Below are 25,016 nucleotides of genomic sequence, written 5' to 3'. Positions count from 1 at the left end.
AACCCTGTGAAATCTTGTCTTTTTCATCTGTAAAATGAAGTTAATCATATGCACTTCATAAAGGAATTTGGGGTGTAAACAAGTATTAAAATACTTAGCAAAATGCTTGCCTCAGTGCTCAAAATTCAGTAGGTTTTTTGTTTTTTTTTGAGACGGAGTGTTGCTCTGTAGCCCAGGCTGGAGTGCAGTGGCACAATCTCGGCTCACTGCAGCCTCCAGCTACCAGGTTCAAGCGATTCTCCTGCCTTAGCCTCCCAAGTAGCTGGCATTACAGGCACCCACCACCATGCCCGGCTAATTTTTGTATTTTTAGTAAAGACGGGTTTCAGAATTTTAACCTATTGCCTACTGCTTGGGAACTATTTCCGAACTTTTGACATTACAGTCAACTTGCAAAATAGTAATTATTGAAATTGTGTGTGTTTTTATGGTTCTTTGTGAACATTTTTTCATCTGCATATAAAATGACTTAGCTTTCAGAAGCCCAAGATCCTGAACTACGTCATCTGTAAGTATAAAAACACTTTGAAAATGGACCACTGCACATAATCTATTTATTGCTACATTAAACATCGAGAATTAAAATCGCTTCTCAACTCTTTTCCCCTTGTCTCCATTCCCTTATCGTGAATAGCCCTGCTGGTATTCCTTTATTGATCATCCTCTTCTGCGGGGATAAAACTTAAAGGGAAATCAAACTTAGCATCTTCTCAAGGAACCACATATTCCTGCCCAACGCACGTATTTGGCCGTCTATTTTTCAGAACAGAACTAACTAGCCTTGGTAGTTACCAGTCTCTGGGGTTGTGACCTGGACATCTGCATTTAAACCAGTTCTCTAAAGCAGTTCTTCTCAAATTTTACTGTGCAGAGTCTCCAGCCAGTAGACAGAGATGTCTTAGGTGGCAGCTATTCATATGAATCTGTTTTTGCTGTACCCCTGCCACTTAGAGGACTGCCATAGGGAAGATGAATGTGGCTGAGCTGTCCAGTGTGATGGCCACTGAGTGCCTCACATGTGGCTACTGCAACAAAATTTGTAACTCGCATTTATTTATCTTTTACTTTTTTTTTTTTTTTGTGACAGGGTCTCACTCTGTCACCCAGGACGGAGCACAGTGGTGCAATTATCCTGTCTCAGTCTCCCAAGTAGCTGGGACTACAGATGTGCACCACCATGCCTGGCTAATTGGTGGGGTTTTTTTTTTTGTCCTGTAGAGACAGGGTCTCACTCTATTGCCCATGCTGGTCTTGAACTCCTGGGCTCACGTGACTGACCCACCTCGGCTTCCCAAAGTGTTGGGATTATGGGCATGAGCCACTGAACCTGGCCTGTAATTTTGTATAATTTTAATTAGTTTAAGTTTGTAAATTAAAACAGGATTAAGTGTTTCTTACATTGATTATATGTTGACATAATACTATTTTGGAAATACGGGTTAAATAAAATATCTTAATTTCACCTGTTTTTTTTTTTTTTTTTTTTTTTTTTTTAAGCTCCTTCTCCTGTCCCACCTGTTTCTTTTTTCATGTGGATACTGGAAAAAATATAACCCACACTGTATTTCTCTTAGGCTGATCTGTTCTATATCTCCTCTTTGAAGCCAGAGGCAATTAGTCTCTGATGGGACCATCGTGGGCCCTAGCTACTGGTCAGTCTTCTGCTTCTACACTAAGTCATCTTCTCTTCGTGTGTCTGCTCACAGAGAGAGCTTTAAAAAAGCACGATTACTATCTCATTTGGGAAAGGTTGAGCACATTTGTTGTAGAGATGGGCAGTCTCTAAAGCTTTTAGGGTGATGGATGTTAAATTGTAGTGCCCTGGAGCAAAGCCTGTTACCCTGCCGTAGTTGTGGTTCTGGGGTTATATATCCAAGTCTAATATTCTAGGCATTAGATCCTTCTGTATTTAATTAGTTTTGAAGTGGTAGCAAAACATAAGAGTGAAGGACCTAATCTTCTTGCTCTTGCCAGTGTCGTTTGCCAGGAGGTATAATTGACTGGCAGTTTGTTAATGTGACAGTGATTAGCAAATCACAACTAAGTTTGTTCTTAACCCTTTGAAACTTCTTACAACAACGCTTCAACTTAGCAAATAAGTTGAAGTTGTGAACATCTTATTCCCATGTTCACAAAGGAAATAGACCCAGGGTGCTCAGCATTAGTCAGTAAGGGCTCTGGTTTTCTTTCTTTCTTTCTTCTTTTTTTTTTTTTTGAGATGAATTTCGCTCTTGTCACCCAGGCCAGAGTGCAATGGCAGGGTCTCAGCTCACTGTAACCTCCTCCTCCCGGGTTCAAGTGATCCTCCTGCCTCAGCCTCCTGAGTAGCTGGGATTACAGGCACCCACCACCATGCCCAGCTGATTTTTGTATTTTTAGTAGAGATGGGGTTTCAACCATGTTGATCAGGCTGGTCTCGAACTCCTGACCTCAAGTTATGTACCTGCCTTGGCTTCCCAAAGCACTGGGATTACAGGCATGAGCCACCACACCCAGCTGAGGGGTACTGGTTTTCATACTTGGTTTTCTGACTGTAGAGTGCATACTACTGTCTGAAGTAAGAAGAGTTGCCTGCCCAGTTGCCTGATTGTTACCTTGACAGAACTATTGTAGCTTAATTTAAGTATTCTAGTTGATAGTAGTGGCAGGGATATAGTAAGAATTCAGCAGTGAAACTCCTAACTCATTGAGTATTTTGAGTAGAAACATTTAAGTCTTCATTTTTGAATAGTTAATTTAAGGCTTCACTGATGTTCTTTAAGTTTGGGTTTCAGTTAAATGAAATTTCTGTAGAATGTTTTATTGCTGGAAGAACATATTTTTCCTTGTACTGATGGTGAGCTGAATATTTTCTTCTCTGTTCTTCAGTGTTTTTCTAGCTTAGTAATTCACATAAGTTGCTTATTCTTTTTAGTCCATATGTGACTTGCCAGGTGTAAAAATAGAAAATATGATACTGGAAAGTGATAAACTTTAAATTCTTCACCTCCATACCCACCCTGATTTGTAGTGGCTCACTGGAGCACAGCGAGAGAGATTCTAAGCGTCCCAGTCAATCAGTTACACCCAAGAGTACAGGGAGGAACCACTTATTTTCCATCCTTAAGGAGCTTTTTGGAGAAAGCCTCATCTCTTGTCTTGAAATGATCGGCACTGATTTTTCTGAAGAAAGGAAGGTCATGAAGCTTATGTAAAGTTTAATTTGTAAAAGGTTTCAAACCAACAAATACGTCACCATTGTTTATAGATAGTTAGAAACGTAGGTGGTGCCGTTTGCCATTCATTCGGTGCGATACTGGTCCACCAAAAGTGGGAAAGGGAACAAAACATTTTGTGACTGGGGTAACAGCATGTGTTCTGTACTGTCACCAAGACTGAACCAAATGATACTCATAGACTGGGGTTAAAAGCACTAGTATATAGTATATTTTTAATACCATCCTTGGTAATTTTTTTTTTTTTTTTGAGACAGGGTCTTACTCTGTTGCCCGGGCTGGAGTGCTGGAGTGCAGTGGCATGATCACGGCTGACTGCAGCCTGCACCTCCTGCACTTGGGTGATCCTCCCACCTCAGCCTCCCAAGTAGCTGGGACTACAGGTGTCCACCACCAAGTCCAGCTAATTTCTCTCTTTTTTTGTAGAGACAGGGTCTCACCACATTGCCCAGGCTGGTCTCAAATTCCTGGGTTCAAGCGATCCTCCTGCCTCAGCCTCCCAAATCCTTCCACTAGGATTACAGGCATGAGCCACTGCGCTCAGCCCATCCTTGGTAATGTCATACCTTATATTTTTCGTTAGTATCATCAGAACATTGTGCCTCATACATATAATTTAACATCACCTATCATTCTTAAGTATAATTGTTAATGTTTTAACCAGTCTTACTCTCCCCCAGTATAGCAGCCACCTGTTTGGAAATGTTTTGTTGGTTTGTTTGAATAATATCCATTATTTTCATTATTATTCTCAAAGAAGTACTGTTTGTTAAAAAGGACATACAGTTTGTCAAAAGGAAGTCTAAATAGATAGTCATACTTCCATCTCATTTGCATCCTGAGATCTGATGTACATTAACATCCAGAAAGAATGAAAAAAATCTTGAAAGCCAAAATTGAAATGTTAATTTGTAAAAATATATTCTTTAGGTAAATATTAGACATTTCTCTCTATTCTTACCTCAGACGCACGCTTGCCATGCCTACCCTTCTCCCACTTTGGTGAAGGTTTTAGTTAAAGGTTTAATTCTGCAGTGATTTCTTGTCTCTTACATTGTTGTCTTTTTCTGGTTTTAATTCACCACAAGTCACAAGTCAGTAATTTTTTTTAACAAATATGGTAGGACAGGGCAAAAAGAACAAATTTTACCTACTTGGATTATTTTTTAATCCAGTTGTCTTAGTATTAGGACCTCGAAGGATACCCAGAATCTGATGCTCAAGTTCCTCATATAAGTTGGTGTAGTATTTGCATAACTTACGCACATCCTCCTGTATATTTCAAATCATTTCTAGATTACTTAGAATACCTAATATAATGTAGACACTATGTAAATAGTTGTTATACTGTATTTTTAAAATCCATATGTTTTATTTTTGAGTATTTCAATCCGCACTTGGTTTAATCCAAGGATGTAGAACCCTCAGATACAGAGGCAACTATATAGTGCCTGAACCAGGCTGGCAGACTCTCCATATAGGGCCAGATAGTAAATGTTTTACACTTTGTGGGCTACATAATCTGTCACATTCTTGTTTGATTTTTCAACCATTTAAAAATGAAAAAAATTTAGTTTGAGGGCAGTTAAACACGGGATGAGCCAGGTTTGGCCAAAGTTTGTGAACTCCTGGACTAGTCTGCTGAATCTTTAAAGCTTATGTAAACTCATGATCACCACCATGGAATAGACTTTTAAAAAAAAAATCATGTAGCTGGGCGCGGTGGCTCACGCCTGTAATCCCAGCACTTTGGAAGGATGTGGCGGGCAGATCATGAGGTCAAGAGATCAAGACCATCCTGGCCAACATGGTGAAATCCTGTCTCTACTAAAAATACAAAAATTAGCTGGGCGTGGTGGCCTGTGCCTGTAGTGCCAGCTACTTGGGAAGCTGGGGCAGGAGAATTGCTTGAACCCGGGAGGCAGAGGTTGCAGTGAGCCAAGATCGCGCCACTGCACTCCAGCCTGGTGACAGAGCGAGACTCCATCTAAAAAAAAAAAACCGTAACTAAATCCTGTGAAATAGTCGCTAATAAATATTTGTTAACCTGTTTTTAAGCTTGAATCCTAAGTAGAAAAGTTACCAAATTGCCATTCTAAATTAGAGTGCTGAAGATTACTACCCAAGGTGACACAAGTTGTACCAGTACAGGAAGTCTTAGGAGGAAAAACCCTCTTTATTATCTTCTTACCTTTGAAGACTGATTCATTTTCTAACTGTGTAGATAATCTTTTATATTATTGATTTCTTTCAGCTGACCTCAAGAGAATTTGCAAGACAATAGTTGAGGCTGCAAGTGATGAGGAGAGACTAAAAGCTTTTGCTCCCATTCAGGAAATGATGACTTTTGTGCAGTTTGCTAATGATGAATGTGATTATGGCATGGGGCTTGAATTGGGAATGGATCTCTTTTGCTATGGCTCACATGTGAGTAAAAAAAAAAAAAAACCCTCCACCTGCTACCCACTGCCACACCTCCCTACTCTCCCCCCAACATCCACACATGAATACCTGCACATTTATACCCCCAAATTCAGCAGAGGTAAGATAGGGATTCAGCTTGTATTTCAAAATGAAGTTTTTGAAGTGATTTTTTTAAAGTAGATGTGCTAAAAATGTTTTAAATTCATCTTATATTCTGGCAAAGGTGAATATTTGCATTCGTTCAAAGGTGAAGATTATTTGCATTCAGGCTTACATTAAAGGGAATTTACTCATTAGACACATTATAGGGACTTTACTCATTAGACACATTATAGGGACATGCCTTCTTGCCATGTGTGTACGTTTGGGGCTAGGTATGGGGGGGTGTGCACACACCTTAGGCTCCATTTCGTTTCCATTGTGTTGGGGGTATTTGTTATTGTGCTTAAATTCTTAGATGAAAAATACACTTTAAATTATTTAAGCTTTATAAGAGATGCTGTTTTACCGTTAACTAATTGCTCATTAAATAAGAAAATTTCACTTAATAGCTAAACCAGTGCTTACTCAACCATAGTTGCCTGCAGGTCAAAGAGGCAATAAGGTGTAGCGGGCATGACCTGTTTCTGGGGCCAAACTGGTTGTAAATCACGTCTTCCCAGTGTGTAAGATTGGGCTAGCTTCCCAACACCTTTGTATCTGTTTCTTTACCTGTAAGATATGTCTGCACATGTGCACGAGTGCGTACCCACACGCAGATCATTTAATTCTCATTTAACCTACTTTGTAACCAAGTCACAGAGAGGCAAAGCATCTTGCCCAGGTTCACACAAGCAGTCTGGCTCCAGGATCAGTGCAGTAATTCCCAAACTAAAATGCATATAACTCAGCTGCAGACATTGTTAAAATGCACTCTATTGTAGGTCCAGGATGAGATCTGAGACTGCATATCTGTCATGCTCCCAGGTGACGGTCATGCTGCTGCTCTACAGACCACACTGGGAAAAGCAAGACTAAACCAGTAGCTCTCCAGCTTTGGCGTGCATCAGCATCAATGGGAAGGCTTGTGCAAATGCACACTGGCACTCTCCCCACCCTCCCAAGTTTGATTGAGTTCTAGGGTGGGTCTTGAGAATTTGCATTTCCAACAGGTTACCAAGTGAAGTTGATGCCCCTGTTCAGGGGTGTACATTTTGAGAACCCTGCTATAAACCATATTACACTACTTTTCTTTGCCCACCTCATAGATAGTTATCAGTAAAAAATAATCAAAATGTTTAACAGCCAGAATGACAGTCATTGACCAATCCAAATAGTACTTGACCTGCTAGAGAGGCCCTAGCCATAAATAAGTAGAGCCATAAGACGTGAACCAGTGAATAGCAAACTGATTGTTGTGAGAATGAAATAACGTGTATGAGTTATAAAAAGGTTTAGCACAGTACTTACCACATGTTAAGGGCTAAATGTTTATTATGATCAGCAAAAAGGTGGTATATGTAGATAATAGCAGTAATCTAAAATCTTTTGATAAGTCTAAGGCAGTGACTCTTAACAGGGATTGGGAGGCGGTACATGTTGGGGATGGGGGAAAGAAGGAATTTGAGGATAAAGGCAATACGATCTGAAAACTCACTTTCAGCATAGCTATTCTTAATAGAATTAATTAAGGAAAATAAAGCTTAAACTTTTGCCTGGGAATACACTGGAGAGAATAACAAGTATTTGTGAGCATTGTTTGGGGTGAGAAAAAGTTGATAAAACCTAAGGGAATAAGGAAGCTCAGATTTAATTTGGTTTTCTTAATTTTCAAGATATGCCATTAGTCATCTAGAGCAACAAGACTGCCTCTTAGAATGCCAGGCGCCTGTCCTTAAATTACGGTCACTAACCACCTGAGGGTGTAGTGAAAATGATTTTGGAAGTAGCCTTTGTTAAACACGTGCTTTGTTGATATATTTTCTGCTACTTATTAGGATATCTGCTATATTCTCTGCTTAATGTTATATTTTTATTTTTCAGTATTTTCATAAAGTTGCTGGTCAGCTTTTACCTCTTGCGTATAATCTGTTGAAGAGGAATCTGTTTGCAGAAATTATTGAGGATCATCTGGCAAACAGAAGTAAAGAGAACATAGACCAACTCGCTGCATGAGTAAGGTGGCTTTGATTGGTGTACAGTATTTCAAAGGACTAGTATTAAACTTGAGATTTTTGTTTTGTTTTTAAGGAATACAAAAAATAAACATTTACTAAAAACGTTTATAAGGTTCTTCTGCCTGGTTTTCCTTCTTTAATGTGCAAGCAAATGGCAGTCAAATCATCTAAATGGTGACCCTAATCACATTTTGGAGGACAACTAAAATCACCCTCTGATATGTCACAGGAAGCCACTGTCTAATGCCTGTGGCTATAACTAGACCATCCTTACAGAGTCCTGTTTCAATATTTATCATCTGGGCAACTAAGAATATTTCTTCTGAGTCTTTTTTTTTTTTTTTTTTTTGAGATGGAGTCTCGCTCTGTCGCCCAGGCTGGAGTGCAGTGGCGCAATCTCGGCTCACTGCAAGCTCCGCCTCCCGGGTTCACGCCATTCTCCTGCCTCAGCCTCTCCGAGTAGCTGGGACTACAGGCGCCCGCCACCATACCCGGCTAATTTTTTTTTGTATTTTTAGTAGAGATGGGGTTTCACCGTGGTCTCAATCTCCTGACCTCGTGATCCGCCCGCCTCGGCCTCCCAAAGTGCTGGGATTACAAGCGTGAGCCACTGCACCCGGCCTCTTCTGAGTCTTGAGTTAATAGCTGTAGCTTTGAGGTTTGGGTTTATGGCAGGTGAAGAGGGGAACACAAGGAAACTTAGAAGGAAACTCATGACACTGCAGTCAGCACTCTCCCAGGGTGCCTGACCCCGACCTACCCAAACTGCATTTTGGGTAGTAGCTCCAGGTGACTCCTAGCAAGTAATCCAGTTATCCCATTAGGTATATTATTTTAAATCTTCTCTTGACTCAGTCATTTACTAATATATAGCCTAGTATATTGATATAGTATACAGTTTTAGTATAAGTAATCAGTATACCATTACTTTGAAGTTTCTCATTGCAAATGATTTCACTGGAATTTTAGTACGAATCTGTGGATAGCTGTGTTTTACTAGATTCAGATTTTCCTTAAACCTGATGATATGTCCCTCACCTTAAAAGGGCAGGGCCGGGCGCAGTGGCTCACGCCTGTAACCCCAGCACTTTGGGAGGCCGAGGTGGGCGGATCACCTGAGGTCTGGAGTTCCTGACCAGCCTGGCCAACATGGTGAAACCCCATCTCTACCAAGTATACAAAATTAGCTAGGTGTGATGGCAGGTGCCTGTAATCCCAGCTACTTGGGAGGCTGAGGCAGGAGAATCGCTTGAACTCAGGTGGAGGTTGCAGTAGATCGCCATTGCACACTGGCCTGGGCAACAAGAGCGAGACTCTGTCTCCCCCACAAAAAAAAAAAAAAAAAAAAAAGGGGGCAGACCATGAAATGCAGAATAGCAAACTTCCTGGATGGGGCTGAGGAACGGATAAGCTTTTTTCCCCTTTCTATGAAGTTCAAGATGGAAAAGTACCGTCCCCCCGCCCCAGGTCACCTAGTTAAACCTCCACATTGTGTAAGATTGATGTGATTTACTCAAATAACTTATTGACTAGCCAGTAGTTCTCCAAAGTTCTGTCAGCTGCCCCCTTAAAATACACTTGAGGTACTTACTCTTTTTTATATAAGGGTATGAGTAGCCTATTAAAAGACAACACTGTATATTTAAAAAGAATTTTAAATACAAGTAGCATTCCTCCTCTCCCCAATTAGGCTGCAAGCTTCTTAATGGCATATATTTTATGGATGTATATCCCCCTCAGTAACACAAACCTTTGGAATTGCACTTACTGAATAAAATGACCCTGTCACATGTTCTTAAGTGCCAGACAGAATCAAACTGGCAAGAGCTGGGAAACTGATAAGATGCCTGGGAGTTAAGGATTCTTGACTTCTCAGACAAAAAGTCTTCTGGGGTCAAAAATCTCTGCCACAACCAAAATCTGTTCCTTTCTGCCAATGGCTCATGCTGCCTTTGGAGGCAGGTAAGATGCTTTCTTCAAGGTAGGTATATTTTGTATAATATCTTAACCAAAACGAAACTGAAAAGATCTTCCGCTTCCCTTTCATAACTGCAGGAACTTTTACAGCTCTTAATGGGGAGGTCTCAGGTTTTAAGGAACTGCCATTTTAGGTAAGTAGCTCCAGGCCCTGGAACCGTCCGAACTATTAACTTGTTTTATATTAAAACATTACAGTTACAATTAGCTCACACATATTTTATTAGAAAAAGTGACCAAATCACATTGATCTTAAATAATTTTAGGCCATAAATTTTAAATAAAATTTTAGAAGTTTGAGCTTTGTTCCTCAGATTTCTTAAGTTTCTAAGGGGCTCAACCATTTCTAAATACTGCCCCTAATGTTAACACACTTAAAAAATATCCAAATTCATGTATCATTAGATAGTTGTTTAGCTAGAAATATTAATTTTGTCACTTGGTGATCCAACAGTCTCAACTGTGTAGTTTGTAAGATTTTTTTTTATGTGCCTTATCAGTAATACGGATTCCAGAAGGATTTCTTATCAAGGAAGAAATGAAAGAGGACAAAAAAGGTGAATCGGCTTTTCATCCATTCCTTACAGAAACCTAACATGAATGTGTATCTTCAGGAAGCTGGGCACATCAGAGCCAAGATAGAAATTGGACACAAACTCTAAGAATATGGTGGTTATGATTCAGATGATACCATTGTGAATGGAGTTTCCTGAAGACAGTAATAAGAAATGTGGATTTCCAGTCTCAAACTCCAACCAGTTGTGTCAGAGGGCTGCTAACCTGTTTCAGGAGGTACTATCTTCCAACTACTGAACATTTTTCATTAAAGAAAAAGCAAGCTCCCTACAGGAAGATACCAAACCTTATCTTTTTCCTTAACTAAAGGCATAGTCCACTTAAACCTAGTTCACTAAATATTACCTAGGATCTGGTCACTCAATGGCTATAGTAGCTTCCAAATGGCATCTATATACCTCTGTTCTCTGAGAACACAGTTTAAATGCCTAGGCTCTTTCATGGATGAAGAACCTTGATCCAATCAGGATTTAACAGAAAATCATTACCAGTTCAAATTTAGCTAAGCTCACCTCTTGGAGTTCAATAATGGAGTTTCTATATAACCTCTCAAACATGTACGTTCAATGATAACACCCAAGGCAAAATGAAAGCTATAAAACAGATTGCTATAAACTACTCTGCAGTGTCCTAAGACCTTTGCATTACCTCAAACACTGACCTTACCAGCTTAATGGCATTCTGTCCAAACTATTCGTATCATAATTAATTTTAATGTCTGGCTGGACACAGTGGCTCACAGCTGTAATCCCAGCACTTCGGGAGGCCAAGGTGGGCAGATAGCTTAAGGCCAGGAGTTCGAGACCAGCTTGGGCAACATGGTGAAACTCCGTCTCTACTAAAAATAGAAAAGATTAGCCAGGCATGGTGGTGCACACCTGTGGTCCCAGCTACTCAGGAGGTTAGGTGGAAGGACTGCTTGAGCCCAAGAGGCAGATGTTGCAGTGAGTCGAGATCGCGCCACTGCACTCCAGCCTGGGCGATGGAGTGAGACTGTCTCAAAAAAAAAATTATATATATATATATATATATATACACACACATATACATATATATGTATATACGTATATATATACACATATATATGTATATGTGTATGTATATATATGTATATATGTATGTATATATATGTAGGTGATCCCTACAATACTCTAACCTCTCAGTTCGACTTACTCTTTCAATGATCTAGATTAGGGATTGATTGACAAACTAGAAACTAGTACCTTCTCAGTACCAATAATGAAAACCTCCCAAATCTCAATCTCAAGCATCCTACTGTCTTAACATCATCACTCATCCTTCCGTCTCTTTCCCTCTAGTACCCCAACAATTTTTTCAACACGACAGTCCCCTACAATTCACAAATGTAACCACCTTTTTCATTCTTCACCCACTCCATTCCTGATTCTCTCTTTACCGAGCCTTTAGATTCTACTCCCCATCATTAAATCATCCCCCGCATCCTCCACTCCACTGCCCTCTCCATTTTTTGTATTTATCTGTTAACCTTAAGCCAGATTTTAAAAACTGTGTATTCCTTATCAGAGTCTGCCCAGTATCAGGTGGCTGGAGAAAAAACACAACCATGGCAGCTCGTCTTATTTTAACCTCAAGTTGGCCACACTGGATGCCCATCGACCCTACTTTCTCATCTCTCAACCCCCAACCCCCACCCCCATCCTCAGTTTATTTCACTGAGAAAATAGAAGCCACCTAAATAACTTCAACAGAATCCCACTGCCCTACCAACTACCCATTATACTCTGCCTTTCCTCGTTTCTATGAAGGTTGAATGTGTGCCCAAGACCCCATCCTCCCTTGCCTACTCCATTTTTCCTCTCAAACATTCCTGTTATTAACAAAAAGCCTGTAATTTCCTGCACCTTAAAATCCGATCGTTCTCAGATTAATTTTCCCTGTCAAACCATCAACAGCGAAAGAAGTTATAATATCCTGCATCTTAAAACTATCACGTATTACTTTCCTGGAAACCTGATAGGAAGAATTGCAATCATTGTCTTCTTCTTCCAATCTCTGTTGGACCCACTCCTTTCAGGCTTTGGCTTGCCACCATCGCGCTGAACCTGCTCTGGAGGAAGTTATCAGTTCTCTCTACATTGGTCCATTTTGAACCCTCATTTCCTTCACCTATCAGCAACCCATGACAGTTAATCATCGCTCCTTGAAACTATTATTCATTTGGCTTAGGGGACTACCCTTGTTTTTTGAGACAGGGTCTTGCTCTGTCACCCAGGCTGGAGTGCAGTAGCACCATCTTAGCTCACTGCAGCCTCCAACTCCTGGGCTCAAGTGATCCTCCTGCCTTTGCCTCCTCAGTAGCCAGGACTACAGGCATGTGCTACCATGCCCAGCTCATATTTTTATTTTTAAATTTTTTGTAGAGACCTGGTCTGTTTCCCAGGCTAGTCATGAACTCCTGGGCTCAGATGATCCTGTCCCCCGCTTGGCCTCTTGAAGTGCTACAGGCCTGAGCTACCACATGCAGCTTATTTTTTAATAAATCCACCAGTGGAATACCCTTCCTTCAAGGTCACTATTCCTAACCCAACCTCACTGGCGGCTCCCTCATTTGCTGGCTCCTTACCTCCCCAAATCTAAACATAAGCATGTGTCAGTGCTCGGTCCTTGTACCTCTTCTCTGTCTGCATTCAATCCACCGTACTCTCCTGTCTCAGGATGATGCCGCCCCGTGTAGCTCTCAGGCTGGGTCCTGAACTCGAGTCTGATACATGCTAATGCCTATGTGACACCCCCACTTGGAAGTCTAAAAGACATTTAAAACAATGTCAAAAACCAAAATTCCTCTGCACACAGCACCCCACCCCCAATCTATTCTGAAGTCTTTCCCAACTCAGCCAGTGGCCATTCCATTGTTCTGTCATTACTCAGCCAAAAACTTTGCAGGCATCCTGGACTCCTCACTTACCGCACTCCACATCCAACCCATTCACAAGTCCTGTCTATTCTGCCTTCAGCATGTCTAGAATCCAACCACTTTCACCACCTCCAGCAGCTTCCATCAGGTTCAGATCTCTACCATATCTCACCTGAATTATTCCAAGAGCCTTCTAGCTGGTCGCCTCCTTCCACCCCTGCCCCCTTATAGTCTATTCCCAACAAAGGAGTCTGAGAGATATTTTAGGTCAGATTATGTGACTTTTCTGCCTCACTGGCTTCTCATTTTATTTAGAATAAAAATCAAATGCCTACACCCCCAACCTCTTTCCTTACCACTTTCTTCCCTCTTATCCCTCTCCAGCCACAGTGACCTACTCGGTGTTCCTTGAACCTGGCAGGAGAATCCTTTGTATATAGCATTTTCTCTTCTTACAACATTTTTTTCTCACGGATAAATGTCCTTCTCTCACTTTCTGTAGGTTTCTGCTCAAATGCTTCCTTATCCCCGAGGCTTTCCCTGATCACCTTCTATAACAATGGGGTGGGTGCACACACCTTCACTTTTTGTGCATTAGAAAAACTATTAGAATGAGGATTCTTGACTGACTTTGTATATTCGTAACAGTGTGCAGCACATAAAAATCATTTTTTAAAATTGCTGAACTAATTCATATTTATCACCATCTGACATACTCTAGATTTCTCTTCCTGCTGGAATGAAAACTTCAAGAACATAGAATAGCGCCTGGCGCCCAGTAATTGCTCAGTAAATACTCGGTGAATATAAATGATCTACTCTGAACTTTTAGTGTGTTCCTTTTTACTAAAAGCTTAATAGTAAAAGACCACATCTTAATCAAAGGTTGTTACTTACCACCCTCTTTTGGCAGTTCTATTAGCAAATGTCCAAGGTGATTTTTTAAAGACATGCAAATAAATCGTTTTACCTCTTTTTCATGCAAATAGCGTAAAAATCACTTTTGAAAGTGAGCTGAAATGAAATCAGTTTTCTGCGGACCTGCAGCTTTCACTGACAAATGGGGGCGCTAAACCATTGCTGCTGGTATGAACATTCTGCTGTCAATCCAGCATCTATCTACTCTTCTGTTGCTCCTTGCTTGCAAAGTGTAGAAATGCTCTGTAACCTGAGAGAAACATTATAATTATTACCTTTTTGGGGCTCCCTGTGCCAGGCATATCGGCCTACACTGCGTAGGGCAGCAGTGAAGAGGGAGGACTGTTACAGATATAATTAAAGGCCAAACCACACATTGTCATATAGATTTTAATAGATTTTCTGATTAACTCATCACAGTAATCATTTTTACTGTAATGATATGCAGCTTTACTACACTAGTATAAATAAAAACAGATAAATACAGCTCTAGGCAACATCACAGATTAACTAAGCATTCTTCGTGAACCAAAACTGAAAACAATTATTAAGAAGAAGAGATGCTGACACCCTTGCCCATTCTCATCATACCTTCTCAAAAAGGGTATTCAAACAAGGCGCTACACTTATTATATTGGTAAATTAATTTGCCAATTAGCCAGGCACAACAATTTCATGGTCTCCACTATTTCATCATTTTGGTTGAAAAGGAGACACACTTCAATGTATGAAAAAGAAAAATGGAACAGATAACACCAAAGAAAACCACTAAATGCATTAAAAATACGGCACTTTTCCTGTATTTTAGCAGTAAGACACGCTAGGGATAGAAATATACCAAAAAAGAAAATTAATCCTTTAATTAATATCCACCTTGAAATGTCAGTCTCTGAAGCAAGATGGGCAATGAAAGGAGGAGCAGAAATAGAAAAGGGAAATATGGAAAATAAACTCCATGTAAAGTTTTATGAAGCTATCTGCAAAGAAACCGATTTGTCCTTTGAAGGCTAGTAACTCAGGACAATTAAGTCATCCAGCAGCCATGCTGAGGAGTTCATAGTCTAGCAATACCTTGCACATAGGCAAATACACTTAAGACAAGTTGGAGATATACAGAACTATCATTTAGAAATGATTTTACTCTGGATGGCCCAAAAAACTTTGAAAGGGCTATGAAGAAAACTTGAAGTCTGTCAAAGGAGAGAAGTAATAAGGACTAATTTTAGGCAGATAGCACAGCTAGGAATGTTTCCCAAAATCCCGAAAATTTTGCTCAACTTTCAATCCTTATTCGTATATGGCTTCATGATCTTATAAGTCTTCAGGATCTTACAGATCTTCATAGGTATATTAGAATTAAGAACTAGGAAGTGAAGAATCACTTTCAAAATGTAAAAACAGCTCATTGCCAGTTGTGTTTCAGAAAATGTCTGTCTGGGCCAGGCGCAGTGGCTCACGCCTATAATTCCACCACTTTGGGAGGCTTACGCAGGCAGATTGCTTGAGCTGAGGAGTTGAGACCAGCCTGGGCAACATGGCAAAACCCCATCTCTACTAAAAATACAAAAAAATTAGCTGGGCATGGTGGCGCGTGCCCGTAGTGCCAGCTACTTGGGTGGCTGAGGCGGGAGTATCACTTGAGCCCAGGGGGTCAATGCTGCAGTGAGCCAAGACCATGCCCCACTGCACTCTAGCCAAAAAAAAAAAAAAAGAAAATGTCTGTTTGCAAAAATTTCATTTTCCTATAAAAAATGCATAATTACAGAATATTTAAGCCAGTCCTTTGAGTAAATTGCCTTTGCCAATTGTGAATTAAGACTGTGATTAAAACAGACAATTCCAAAAACAAAAATCCCAAATATACTCCAGTACATTTTAACTCATGCTGCAAAAAATGTTCAAACCATCATTGACCACTTCAAATATGGATGTGATCTAGCCCGAGACTCAAAGGTTATTTTCAGATAAAATTTTAACTGCTATCTTTGCAATTCTATTGTTTTCAAATTTTTTGTTTGATTTTTTTTAAGAAGGTAAACACTAACTTTTGGTTTTCTCCGAAGTAATGTAGTTTTTCAACTTTCCAGTTAATGGGTCAAAATGGACAGGTCAGAAGACATAATCCAGAGGATGGCAGTGAAAGATCAGAGAAAGGTTTATGTACACACTGGATCACAGAGAGAGAACCACAACCTTTTTTTAAACCTTTGTTCCCACTGTAAACTTTGTTCATATCTCCGTATTTGTAAGTTGAATTATTCTATAAAAATCACATTAAAAAGGTAAAATTACTTAAGTGCAATATTAACTGATCTGTATTTTATAAATTTTAATCCATAAAAATATAAATAAGAATGGTAAATTTTTAAGAAAAAAATATACATTTAGTGCAAGTTATGAATTACATTTCTTCTTCAGTGTCAGCCATGAGATATCTTGAGAAAAGAAAAGAATGACTGATCTAATTTCAATTTAAAAAATTCCAGTGTTTTAACATGCAATTAATACCAGATACAGCTAATCAGAATACTTCCTTCTCTTTACTGTCAAAGCAGCAGCATTTTGTTTAATTATGCTGAACAGCACTTGTATATCATAGTAGTAGTTTTAGAAATAGAAAATTTGCATAAGACCAGGTCACATTATCCATTAAGTCTGAGAGGAAAACAAAAAAGAAAACCGTTTATCCTTTAAAACCAAGCTTCACTGTTTTCGGTTTTGAGCCACACGGCCCACAATGAGAGATTTCGTTCACGCTTCCTTCGAGATTTTACCTGTTTGATCAGCCTTTGTTGTGGTGCATGTGTACTGTTCCAAGCATTTAGTGATGGTACAAACTACATGGTTAATGGCACAAGAAACACTCCCTTCTTGGATGAAACCTCAGTAAAATCACAGTACATCTCAATATGAGAAAGGACTGCTTCAAAAGGGTACACCAATTTAAAGAGGCTTTGTTACAGCTCAGGAGAGAGAGAGAGAGAGAGAGAGAGAGAAATAAAGGCTCTTCTGGAATGTAGAAAGGTAATGCTTAACTATACAATTCATGAATTAAACAGAACAGTTTTGATTAAAAAAAAGGGCAAGACCTTGCAGTTTTATAGATGGCTCAATTCAAAGTAATCCCTCTAGAAATAGGGACTGATAATGTGTCTTTGCAATGTTGGAGCAACAGGCCAGGTGCTCGAGGACTCTGCTGTCATCTCCGTTGAGGCGCAAACCTGCACTATCAGGCACATCCTCAGCTGAATGCATCCAGTGCAGAACAATAGGAGTTGATATGCTGCTTTCTGTTAGGCGGGAAATACCTCACTCCTTTCCTTCTCTCTCTCTCCCCAAACAACGCCTCCATTCCACCAGCATTATTTGCAAACCACGTTGCAAAAACCCGGCTTTATATTTCCTTTCTTTTTTTGTAAAGGAGGAAAAAAAAGTAGACGACTCCCTTGGGTTAAAGAGTTGTGCTATTCAACAAATAAACTTCCTCTTCCGTTTCTTCTCTCTCCTCATCTGTGAGATTCAGTTGAACATTATTGAAGCGGGGTCTTGGTTTGCCGTCTGGGCCATATGCCGGAGGATATCTTTTTTTGTTATAATGCCAAGGAGGCGCCTGAAAGGAATAAACAGAAAACTCCTATGAAATAAAAGGGAAAATAAAAGGAGAAGCTAAATCTATAGCTAAATCCTTTTTGTTGACAGGAATAGAGCAAAGCAAGCAGCCTGATTTTGTATTTCCAAAAAGTACTTTATTGGTAAAGACATTAAAATTATCCAGTAACCATCCTTTGGTATAAAAAGTTACTATGGTCACTAATAGTATGACAGCCTTTTCACCGAGAGTCTGAGGACTGCATGCCTCAATGAAGCAGAGCTATTTTGATTATGCCAACAAAAAAGTAACAAAAAATGGATCGATGTATGACTAGGAAATGATACTGATCCCATTTGAGAAGGAAAACTGATTTCCATCACATGAAGAGAGCAGTAAAATGATGACCAAATCCTCTCAATACTTTCTCTTTTTCATTTATTTATTTATTTATTTTTTTGAGACAGAGTCTCGCTCTGTAGCCCAGGCTGAAGTGCAGTGGCGCAATCTCAGCTCACTGCAACCTCCGCCTCTTGGGTCCCGGTTCAAGCAATTCTCCTGCCTCAGCTTCCCAAGTTGCTGGGATTACAGGCACGTGCCACCATGCCCCGCTTATTTTTAGTAGAGACAGGGTTTCACCATGTTGGCCAGACTGGGCTTCAACTCCTGACCTTGTGATCCACCCATCTCGGCCTCCCAAAGTGCTGGGATTACAGGCGTGAGCCACTGTGCCCGGCCACATTCCCTTTTTTAACCAAAATTAACCAATTTTCCAAAGATAATTTAAGGATTGCCCACTTGTATCAGAATCTTCATGAAAGCACATACTATTGAGATAAAATGCATATAAAATGGTCAACACAGAACGTCAATCCCAAACATCGGAGCCCCAAGAACAAATCTATAAAAGAATCCAAGTTTCTAGGACACTTATCAATGTTTTCCTTTTTTTGATTTAGGCCAGGAAAGTTAAGATACAGTGCTTTTATGAAAGTCTTAGTTGTTAATGCTTACATTAAAAGATAGGTGAAAAATCAGAAGGCAGTCCTAAACGATTATTACAGGTGAAGCAGAAAGCAGAATGAATGAGTAGCTACGATAATATTCTGGTTAGTAGTTTTTAAAAAAAGGATGCATGAAACACTTGTGAAATATTAGCATACAACAGGAATACACAATCAGTTGTGCACTAAACAAACTGGGACAGGTTTCATACAGGTATGACAACTGCAGGGCAAAATAATTTCAGGCATTAATTGCTAAAGCCAGACATTTTTTATGTTATGCAGTAAGATAATTCAAATTTGTAGTCATGAAACCACTAGGACATAAAGCCAGTTAAAATGAATGTATTTGACTCTAAAAGCTGCTTATCGCGTTCTAGAAACATCATACAAAAGGGGCACACACATAATCTAGGTACAATTCACTAATGAGATAGCAGGACACACACTGTGACTTTGAAGATATGCAGGGTATAGCAGAAAAAGAACTAATGCTATGATCACAAATAATATACACATTACACTCTAGTTAGTGTGCCCATTAAAAAATCCATTTAACTGTAAGCAATTCTAATTGCTAAGCTCCTTTAAAATCTTTTAGGAGCTTAGATCTACCATAAGACTACCACAACATCAGGAAACATAAAAAAAAAAAAAAAAAAAAAAAAAAAGGGCTTGCAGGGATGGGTCACACATTTTTAACCAGTCAGGTGTCTTCTGAGACCGGTGTATCCACTGAGGTAGACAGATTTGCCATATTCACTTTAAGAATGTCCAATAATATTCATTTATTCCACTACCAAACTGTTTACAGTTCTGAAATTGTAACGAATGATTTGATGAGAGATGTTAACTTTTGCTTACTTTCTATAAATGGGATTTTACACATATGTAAATTTATCTTACAGACACATTTTATCAGATGCAAATGTAATTGGCAGCATAGTAGCATATTTTTGTTCAGCAGATATCTGGGAAAGAGAGAACTCAACAGTTCACAAGTTTCATGCTTCCTGACTTCTAAGGTGTCTAATGAGGAGATCTGATATATCTAATCACCAAGGGTTCGACGTGCTGCTTTAGTTGCTCGAGATGCTCTAATATGTTCTTCTTTGTGATGATCCCCAAGACAATCCTGAAACAGATTATTATGCTAATAACTGTGTGAGAAATTAAATTAAAAGAGGTTCCAATCATAATGATAAAGAATGAGAGAAAAAATAAAAACATGAACCATAAGAATGAGTCTCATGAACTTCAGAAAAACAAAAATGATTTAAAGTTCCAGGTTCCTTTTGCATAAATTCTACTGACTTTCAGAAGAAACACAATACTAATCTTCAATATTGGTGAGTTATTTTTCTTTTTAAATTAAAAATAATAATTATGAAAGTTTGGAATGAAGATGACTACAAAGCAAAGTACAAAAGAAACTTAACATTGATACGTAGCTATAGACCTCTGATATGTAGAGTTTCATTTACAATGTTCTTTCCTCAGAGGAAAATATTTTTCTAATTTCTATGATGTCACAACACAGCAGCTATCATCTGGATCTACCTTGGTGAAAAGGTAGGAAAAGGCTGTGAGGAGACTTAAAAACTCCCGTGGATTTTACTATAATTTCAAATTAAAATTAAAGGCAATGTGCACTGAATAAATAATGCTGACCAAAAGAAACACTCCCTAATGTTCAGGAGCTGTGACTGCCAATTCTTAAAGTAAGCTAATAAAATGTATTTATGATTAGGGATTAAAAGGACTTTCACTTTGTGCATTTTTTTCTAAATAACAATTGTTTCTCGTTTAGCATGTCATTGTTATCACATCAAGCAAAGTGATGGACATAAATTCTCATAATGAGGATACATGAAAATAATTAGATTGCTAATTAAAACAAAATTATGGTTACTGGTTTTATAATGGAAATTAATGTGGCAATATAAACAGTGAAAATAAAAAAAAACCTTAAAAAAGCTTTAATCTTTAAATTCTGGAATCCCATCCAAAATACCCTTCAGGATGACTGGACATTTCCTTGATGATCTGATTAAGTCAACCTCCCTTGTTAAACTGCCTTTGAACATTCAGACTTGAAGGATGTCACTAGGAGACTTCAAAGTAGCCTGTTCCTATAGCTATGTCCAGGTGTAAAATAGTTACTTTGCTTGATGGCTGGGGTGGGAGGTGGGGGAGCAGGAGGATAGAGAATGGGAAGGATAGAAATGGGTTCTCTGCTCATGTTTTCTCATTATTATGTTAAAAATAATGTATCGATCCTTAAAAGTTCTCAGAGCATGGGAGCAACTTCCCCCTCCAAAAAAGCTCAGAAAATGCACTATATAAAATGAACATTCACTCATTCAATAGATGTTCTTCATTGACTAAACATTTGAGGTTTCTTTTTTTTAAGCCATCAATTCATTTGATTTTATTGTTGTAGTCAGGAAATGTGAAAATCTTGGCAATTAATTAAATATAACACCAACTGAATTCTTACTCATGCTTTTCTATCCAATTATACAGAATGATTAATTTCAGTTAGTATCATCTATATTGGTAAACTCTGCCAAATCACAAAATATACTATGAGGAAGGTTACAAATGTGTAACGATCCAGTGGCAAATTTAGAATTTTACACAGTAATCTCTGTGTTTATAAAGTAAAAGCCCTAAAAGATGGAGAAACACACATTAATGTAGAAGAGCGATTTGAGCATAATAAGGTCAGAGTGCTGCTTTAGTAATTTTACAGAGTGGAAGGAAAATCAATGCAAAATGTGGCTCATATAAAAAATTATTTGCTGTTTCCTTTTGGGCTAAAAACTAATGATGTAAGAGTTAACAGGGCATAACCCAGCATTTCCAAAGCATGTTCCAAGAAACACCAGTTCCCATGAGTTCTTCTATATCCTTCCCTGCAACTCAAAAATAGTTGCATTTTCAAACAAGTCTGAAAAACCATGTATCCTATTACCCATCCCCTCATCTGGGAATCAAAGAATATCAACATATTATCAGTTCTGAGGAGTTCCATAGTAAAGAAACCTCAATTGTATTTAATCCAATACTTTCCAAACTTAGACAGTCACAAAATGTTTTTTTCTGAGTCACTCCTATTAACATCCTGCTAATTCCACCAAAATTAACTGATTTTGAAAAATTCTGCACAGTTAAAATATAAAGTGCAGAAAACCAATAGCTAATTGAAATTTTTATAATTTACAAACATCTTTCCCTTTCATCTATTCTTTTTCTCCTTGCACCTAAGGTTCCAGATTTGTTATCTCTCTTCCTCCAAATAACTATTTTCCACTTCTAAAAATGCAGTATGAACTACACATCAATGATAGCTATGCAGAACTTCATGGTCTCCATTAAAAACCAGAAGATATCATTTATTTTCTGGGTTTTAAACAATTTAAGTGAGAAAAAAAAAACACCTGACTTCCTAATACGCTTCAAACAAAAGTCCCACAAGCCACTTCCCTAAATGATCTCTTTTCTTCCCATATATGTATCAATTTATTTTCCTTGACAGACAGAAATAAGGAAAATATGATGAAAGCAATTAAATATATTCCCTTAGAACAAAGTCCAACCCCTTTTTTCATATGAACAGGCAGGACCAGACAAAATTTTAATTAGCTATCCACCCCTCGCTCTATACACTTCATTATTTTTACACTTTCTTTTAAATATTTTCCTTTCTAATATCTATGCTGCCAAATACCTGGGAATTAATCAACAAACTGAAATATGAAAATTATTCCCTAACAGTTCTGTGATCATAGTTAACCATAACTCAATAGAATAACATTTGTATTTGTTAGTACACAAAAGAAAAAGCCATGCCAGGAACAGAAAACAACTTGAAGCAAATAATAGTTTGTAACAACTCAGCTTAGGTTCCAGTTGAGCCATTTAATAAATAAAAGGGCTCAAGGACTAGCAAAGCTTTATGAAAAGTTGCCCCATTTAACTAGTACTGAGTTTTTAAACTTAATAAAGTTGGTGCCATTATTTAATCAAACAATATTACACAAAGACAAATAGCAACAATAATAACTTATGACATACATCTCTTCTCCAATCAGTATCTAAATTATTAGAATTTAATAATTCTAAACTCCCTGCCTTTAAGGGCTTTATCTCTTTAATGATTTATTTCATATTCCTAAAGAGTTATTTTAATTAGTGCAGTGAAAACATTAAACATAGATCTAATTCTCTAGTTTCATATTTCTATTCTTAACTCAATCTAATATATTGGCCAAGAAAATGCTTTAGTAGTTTAAGAAATCACAAAGAAAGAGGATTTCTATCAGTCACTTAAGCGCAAAACAGTAGCAAGAGGCTGGGGTTTTAAAGTAGTAAAGACGGTCTGATTCCTTGAACCATTACTTGTTCACCACATGACTTTGGGCAAATTATTAAAGCTTTTTGAGCTTTAATTACTACATCTGTCAAGTAGGGATATAACTACCTACTTTGCAGAGGTCCTGCAAAGTTAAATGAGAAAATATGAAGGTGTTCAATAAACAAATTTCCTTCCTTTCTGTTCTTTTTCTCTCCTTTCTCTGGACAGGAGTCATGTATTCTGTCACCAATGTGTTTTCTACAACATGTTAAAAAAAAAAAAAAAACTGCTATGATTCTCTAAGTGTTTAGAATTTCAACCAGCTTTATGCTGTTCAGGATTAGCCATCCAGTTTATGCATAATCCAAGAATACCCTCTGTTTTTCCTCTCTAGCCTTTCTGGTATTTGCTTTCAGATAAAACAACATTCTTAAGTTCAACAAGAAAGAATATATAGTGGAAATAAAGGGTCCTAAAGAAAGAAGTATGGAGAAACAGATCCTAGGTCCAGGAAAAGAGAGCAGTGGTGACGAAGTAGTGTATTTGCTAAATTAATTCTGTGCATTAAGGTCTCCACAACCCCCGTGACATCTGTCTCTTTCCTATATTCCTGTCAATGGAGAAACACTGGCAGTTCATGTGTAAAAGGTGGAAAAATAAATTATCAATGTACACATTTTAAATACATGAGTATTTATTTGTCCTTAGCAGTTATATAAATATAAAAGATTTGTGTATAGAGAAAGGTAGACAAAAGGAGACAAAGCAAAAGGAGATTTTTAGCTAATTTACAAATTTCATTTAAGTATATATTCTTTCCTTCATTACATGATAAATCAAATATTGGCTGAAAGAGTAAATAGCAAAATATCTAGAAACTTATTATTGTACTAAAATTTATATACTAAAAATGAAACATTTACAAAAATAAAACAGGTTTTTGCAGTGCTCCATGCAGGTTAGGTCCACTCTTCCCTAGGAAAAGAAGCACTCTAAGCTCAACATGCTTTCATGCTGGAGATCTTTCAGCACCTCTTTTCTAACTTTGAAGTATTATTTACAAATGTCACTGTTTGGCAAAGAGCAGGCAGATGACATCTTTCTTATTCTTTAGTAAATGTGAAATTAGACTGATCCTATATTTGTGACTATACCACAGGACAGACTTTCCCACCTGGGAGCTGACTCACATGCTCCCTTAATAACTATATAGATTCCACCAAAAAGGATCCTATATTCTAGCAAGTGAACTGATTCCTGTGGTACCAGACTTACCCGTTGTGAGTTACAAGGCACTGCCTCAGTCCCAGCTTTCGGAAAATATCCACCACAATCTCCATTGGGGTGTGGTCTGTCACTGTAAAAGGGCTCATGTCAAGAATGCTTCGAAGCTTCAGTGGCCGAGGACTTTCTGCTGGAAGAGATGGGGTGTGCTGTGCAAAACACACCCGAGAACTGCCAACGATACCTTCTTGTTTTTTCCTGGCACTTTCTGAAAAGAGAGAGAAGAGACCAACACTTTTAAACTGATAGATTTTTAAGTAGGCAACCTGTTTATTCGGAGATAAAAAAAATTAATGTATCCTATAACTTCTGATCCCTTCATTTTTTCCTATCTTCTCCGTAACCAAGAAAGGAGTCAACTGAAAAGCCATTTAGCAATTGTTTGTATTTGATTGAATTAGAAGTCAACAATAATATATCATCTTCATGGAAAGAAATTATTTTTTGGTAACGTTATATCATTGTACAATTTTCTTTACTGAAGCTGTTTTCTAACTTGGGGGCTAATGAAGTGGGCTTGGAATATGGGATTTTAAAACCTGCACAAATTCTGAGTGCAGTTTATTATAGGAATCCATTATCAAATGAAACCTGCCTCTGCTGAATGTTACTTATTC

At 38.3% G+C, this 25,016-nt stretch overlaps 2 protein-coding genes across 9 annotated transcripts in view; one reads left to right on the top strand and one right to left on the bottom strand.

The window, feature by feature from the left end:
• The window catches only part of LOC100587678 (histone PARylation factor 1), a 29,695-nt gene extending 18,728 nt beyond the window's left edge, over nt 1-10,967 (top strand). Inside the window, exons 7-9 of one of the 5 annotated variants that reach the window (XR_004031063.1) lie at nt 5,470-5,642; nt 6,606-6,760; nt 7,662-7,702. Coding sequence is in view for 4 of the 5 variants with exons in the window: in XM_030816323.1 (XP_030672183.1) it covers nt 5,470-5,819 (350 nt within the window). In the remaining variant the exon portion in view is untranslated. Of the gene's footprint in view, nt 1-5,469; nt 5,939-6,562; nt 7,902-10,359 lie in introns of those variants that run through there. The other 4 variants (XM_030816324.1, XM_030816325.1, XM_030816326.1 and 1 more) reach the window with 4 other exon arrangements.
• Nucleotides 10,968-14,536: 3,569 nt separating this feature from the next.
• The window catches only part of CLCN3 (chloride voltage-gated channel 3), a 101,826-nt gene continuing 91,346 nt past the window's right edge, over nt 14,537-25,016 (bottom strand). For 3 of the 4 annotated variants that reach the window (XM_003257958.4, XM_030816322.1, XM_004088554.3), the window contains 2 exons: nt 24,391-24,607; nt 14,537-17,772 (listed from right to left, as the gene is read on the bottom strand). In XM_003257958.4, coding sequence (XP_003258006.1) covers nt 17,682-17,772; nt 24,391-24,607 — 308 coding nt within the window. In that variant the 3' untranslated portion in view covers nt 14,537-17,681. Of the gene's footprint in view, nt 17,773-19,814; nt 19,891-24,390; nt 24,608-25,016 lie in introns of all 4 variants that reach the window. The other variant, XM_003257961.4, reaches the window with a different exon arrangement.

Source organism: Nomascus leucogenys, chromosome 7b, assembly GCF_006542625.1.
Source record: "Nomascus leucogenys isolate Asia chromosome 7b, Asia_NLE_v1, whole genome shotgun sequence".
Taxonomy (NCBI): Eukaryota; Metazoa; Chordata; class Mammalia; order Primates; family Hylobatidae; genus Nomascus; species Nomascus leucogenys.
The sequence above is the reverse complement of the archived record's forward strand: the minus strand, read 5'-3'. Positions and strand labels throughout refer to the sequence as shown.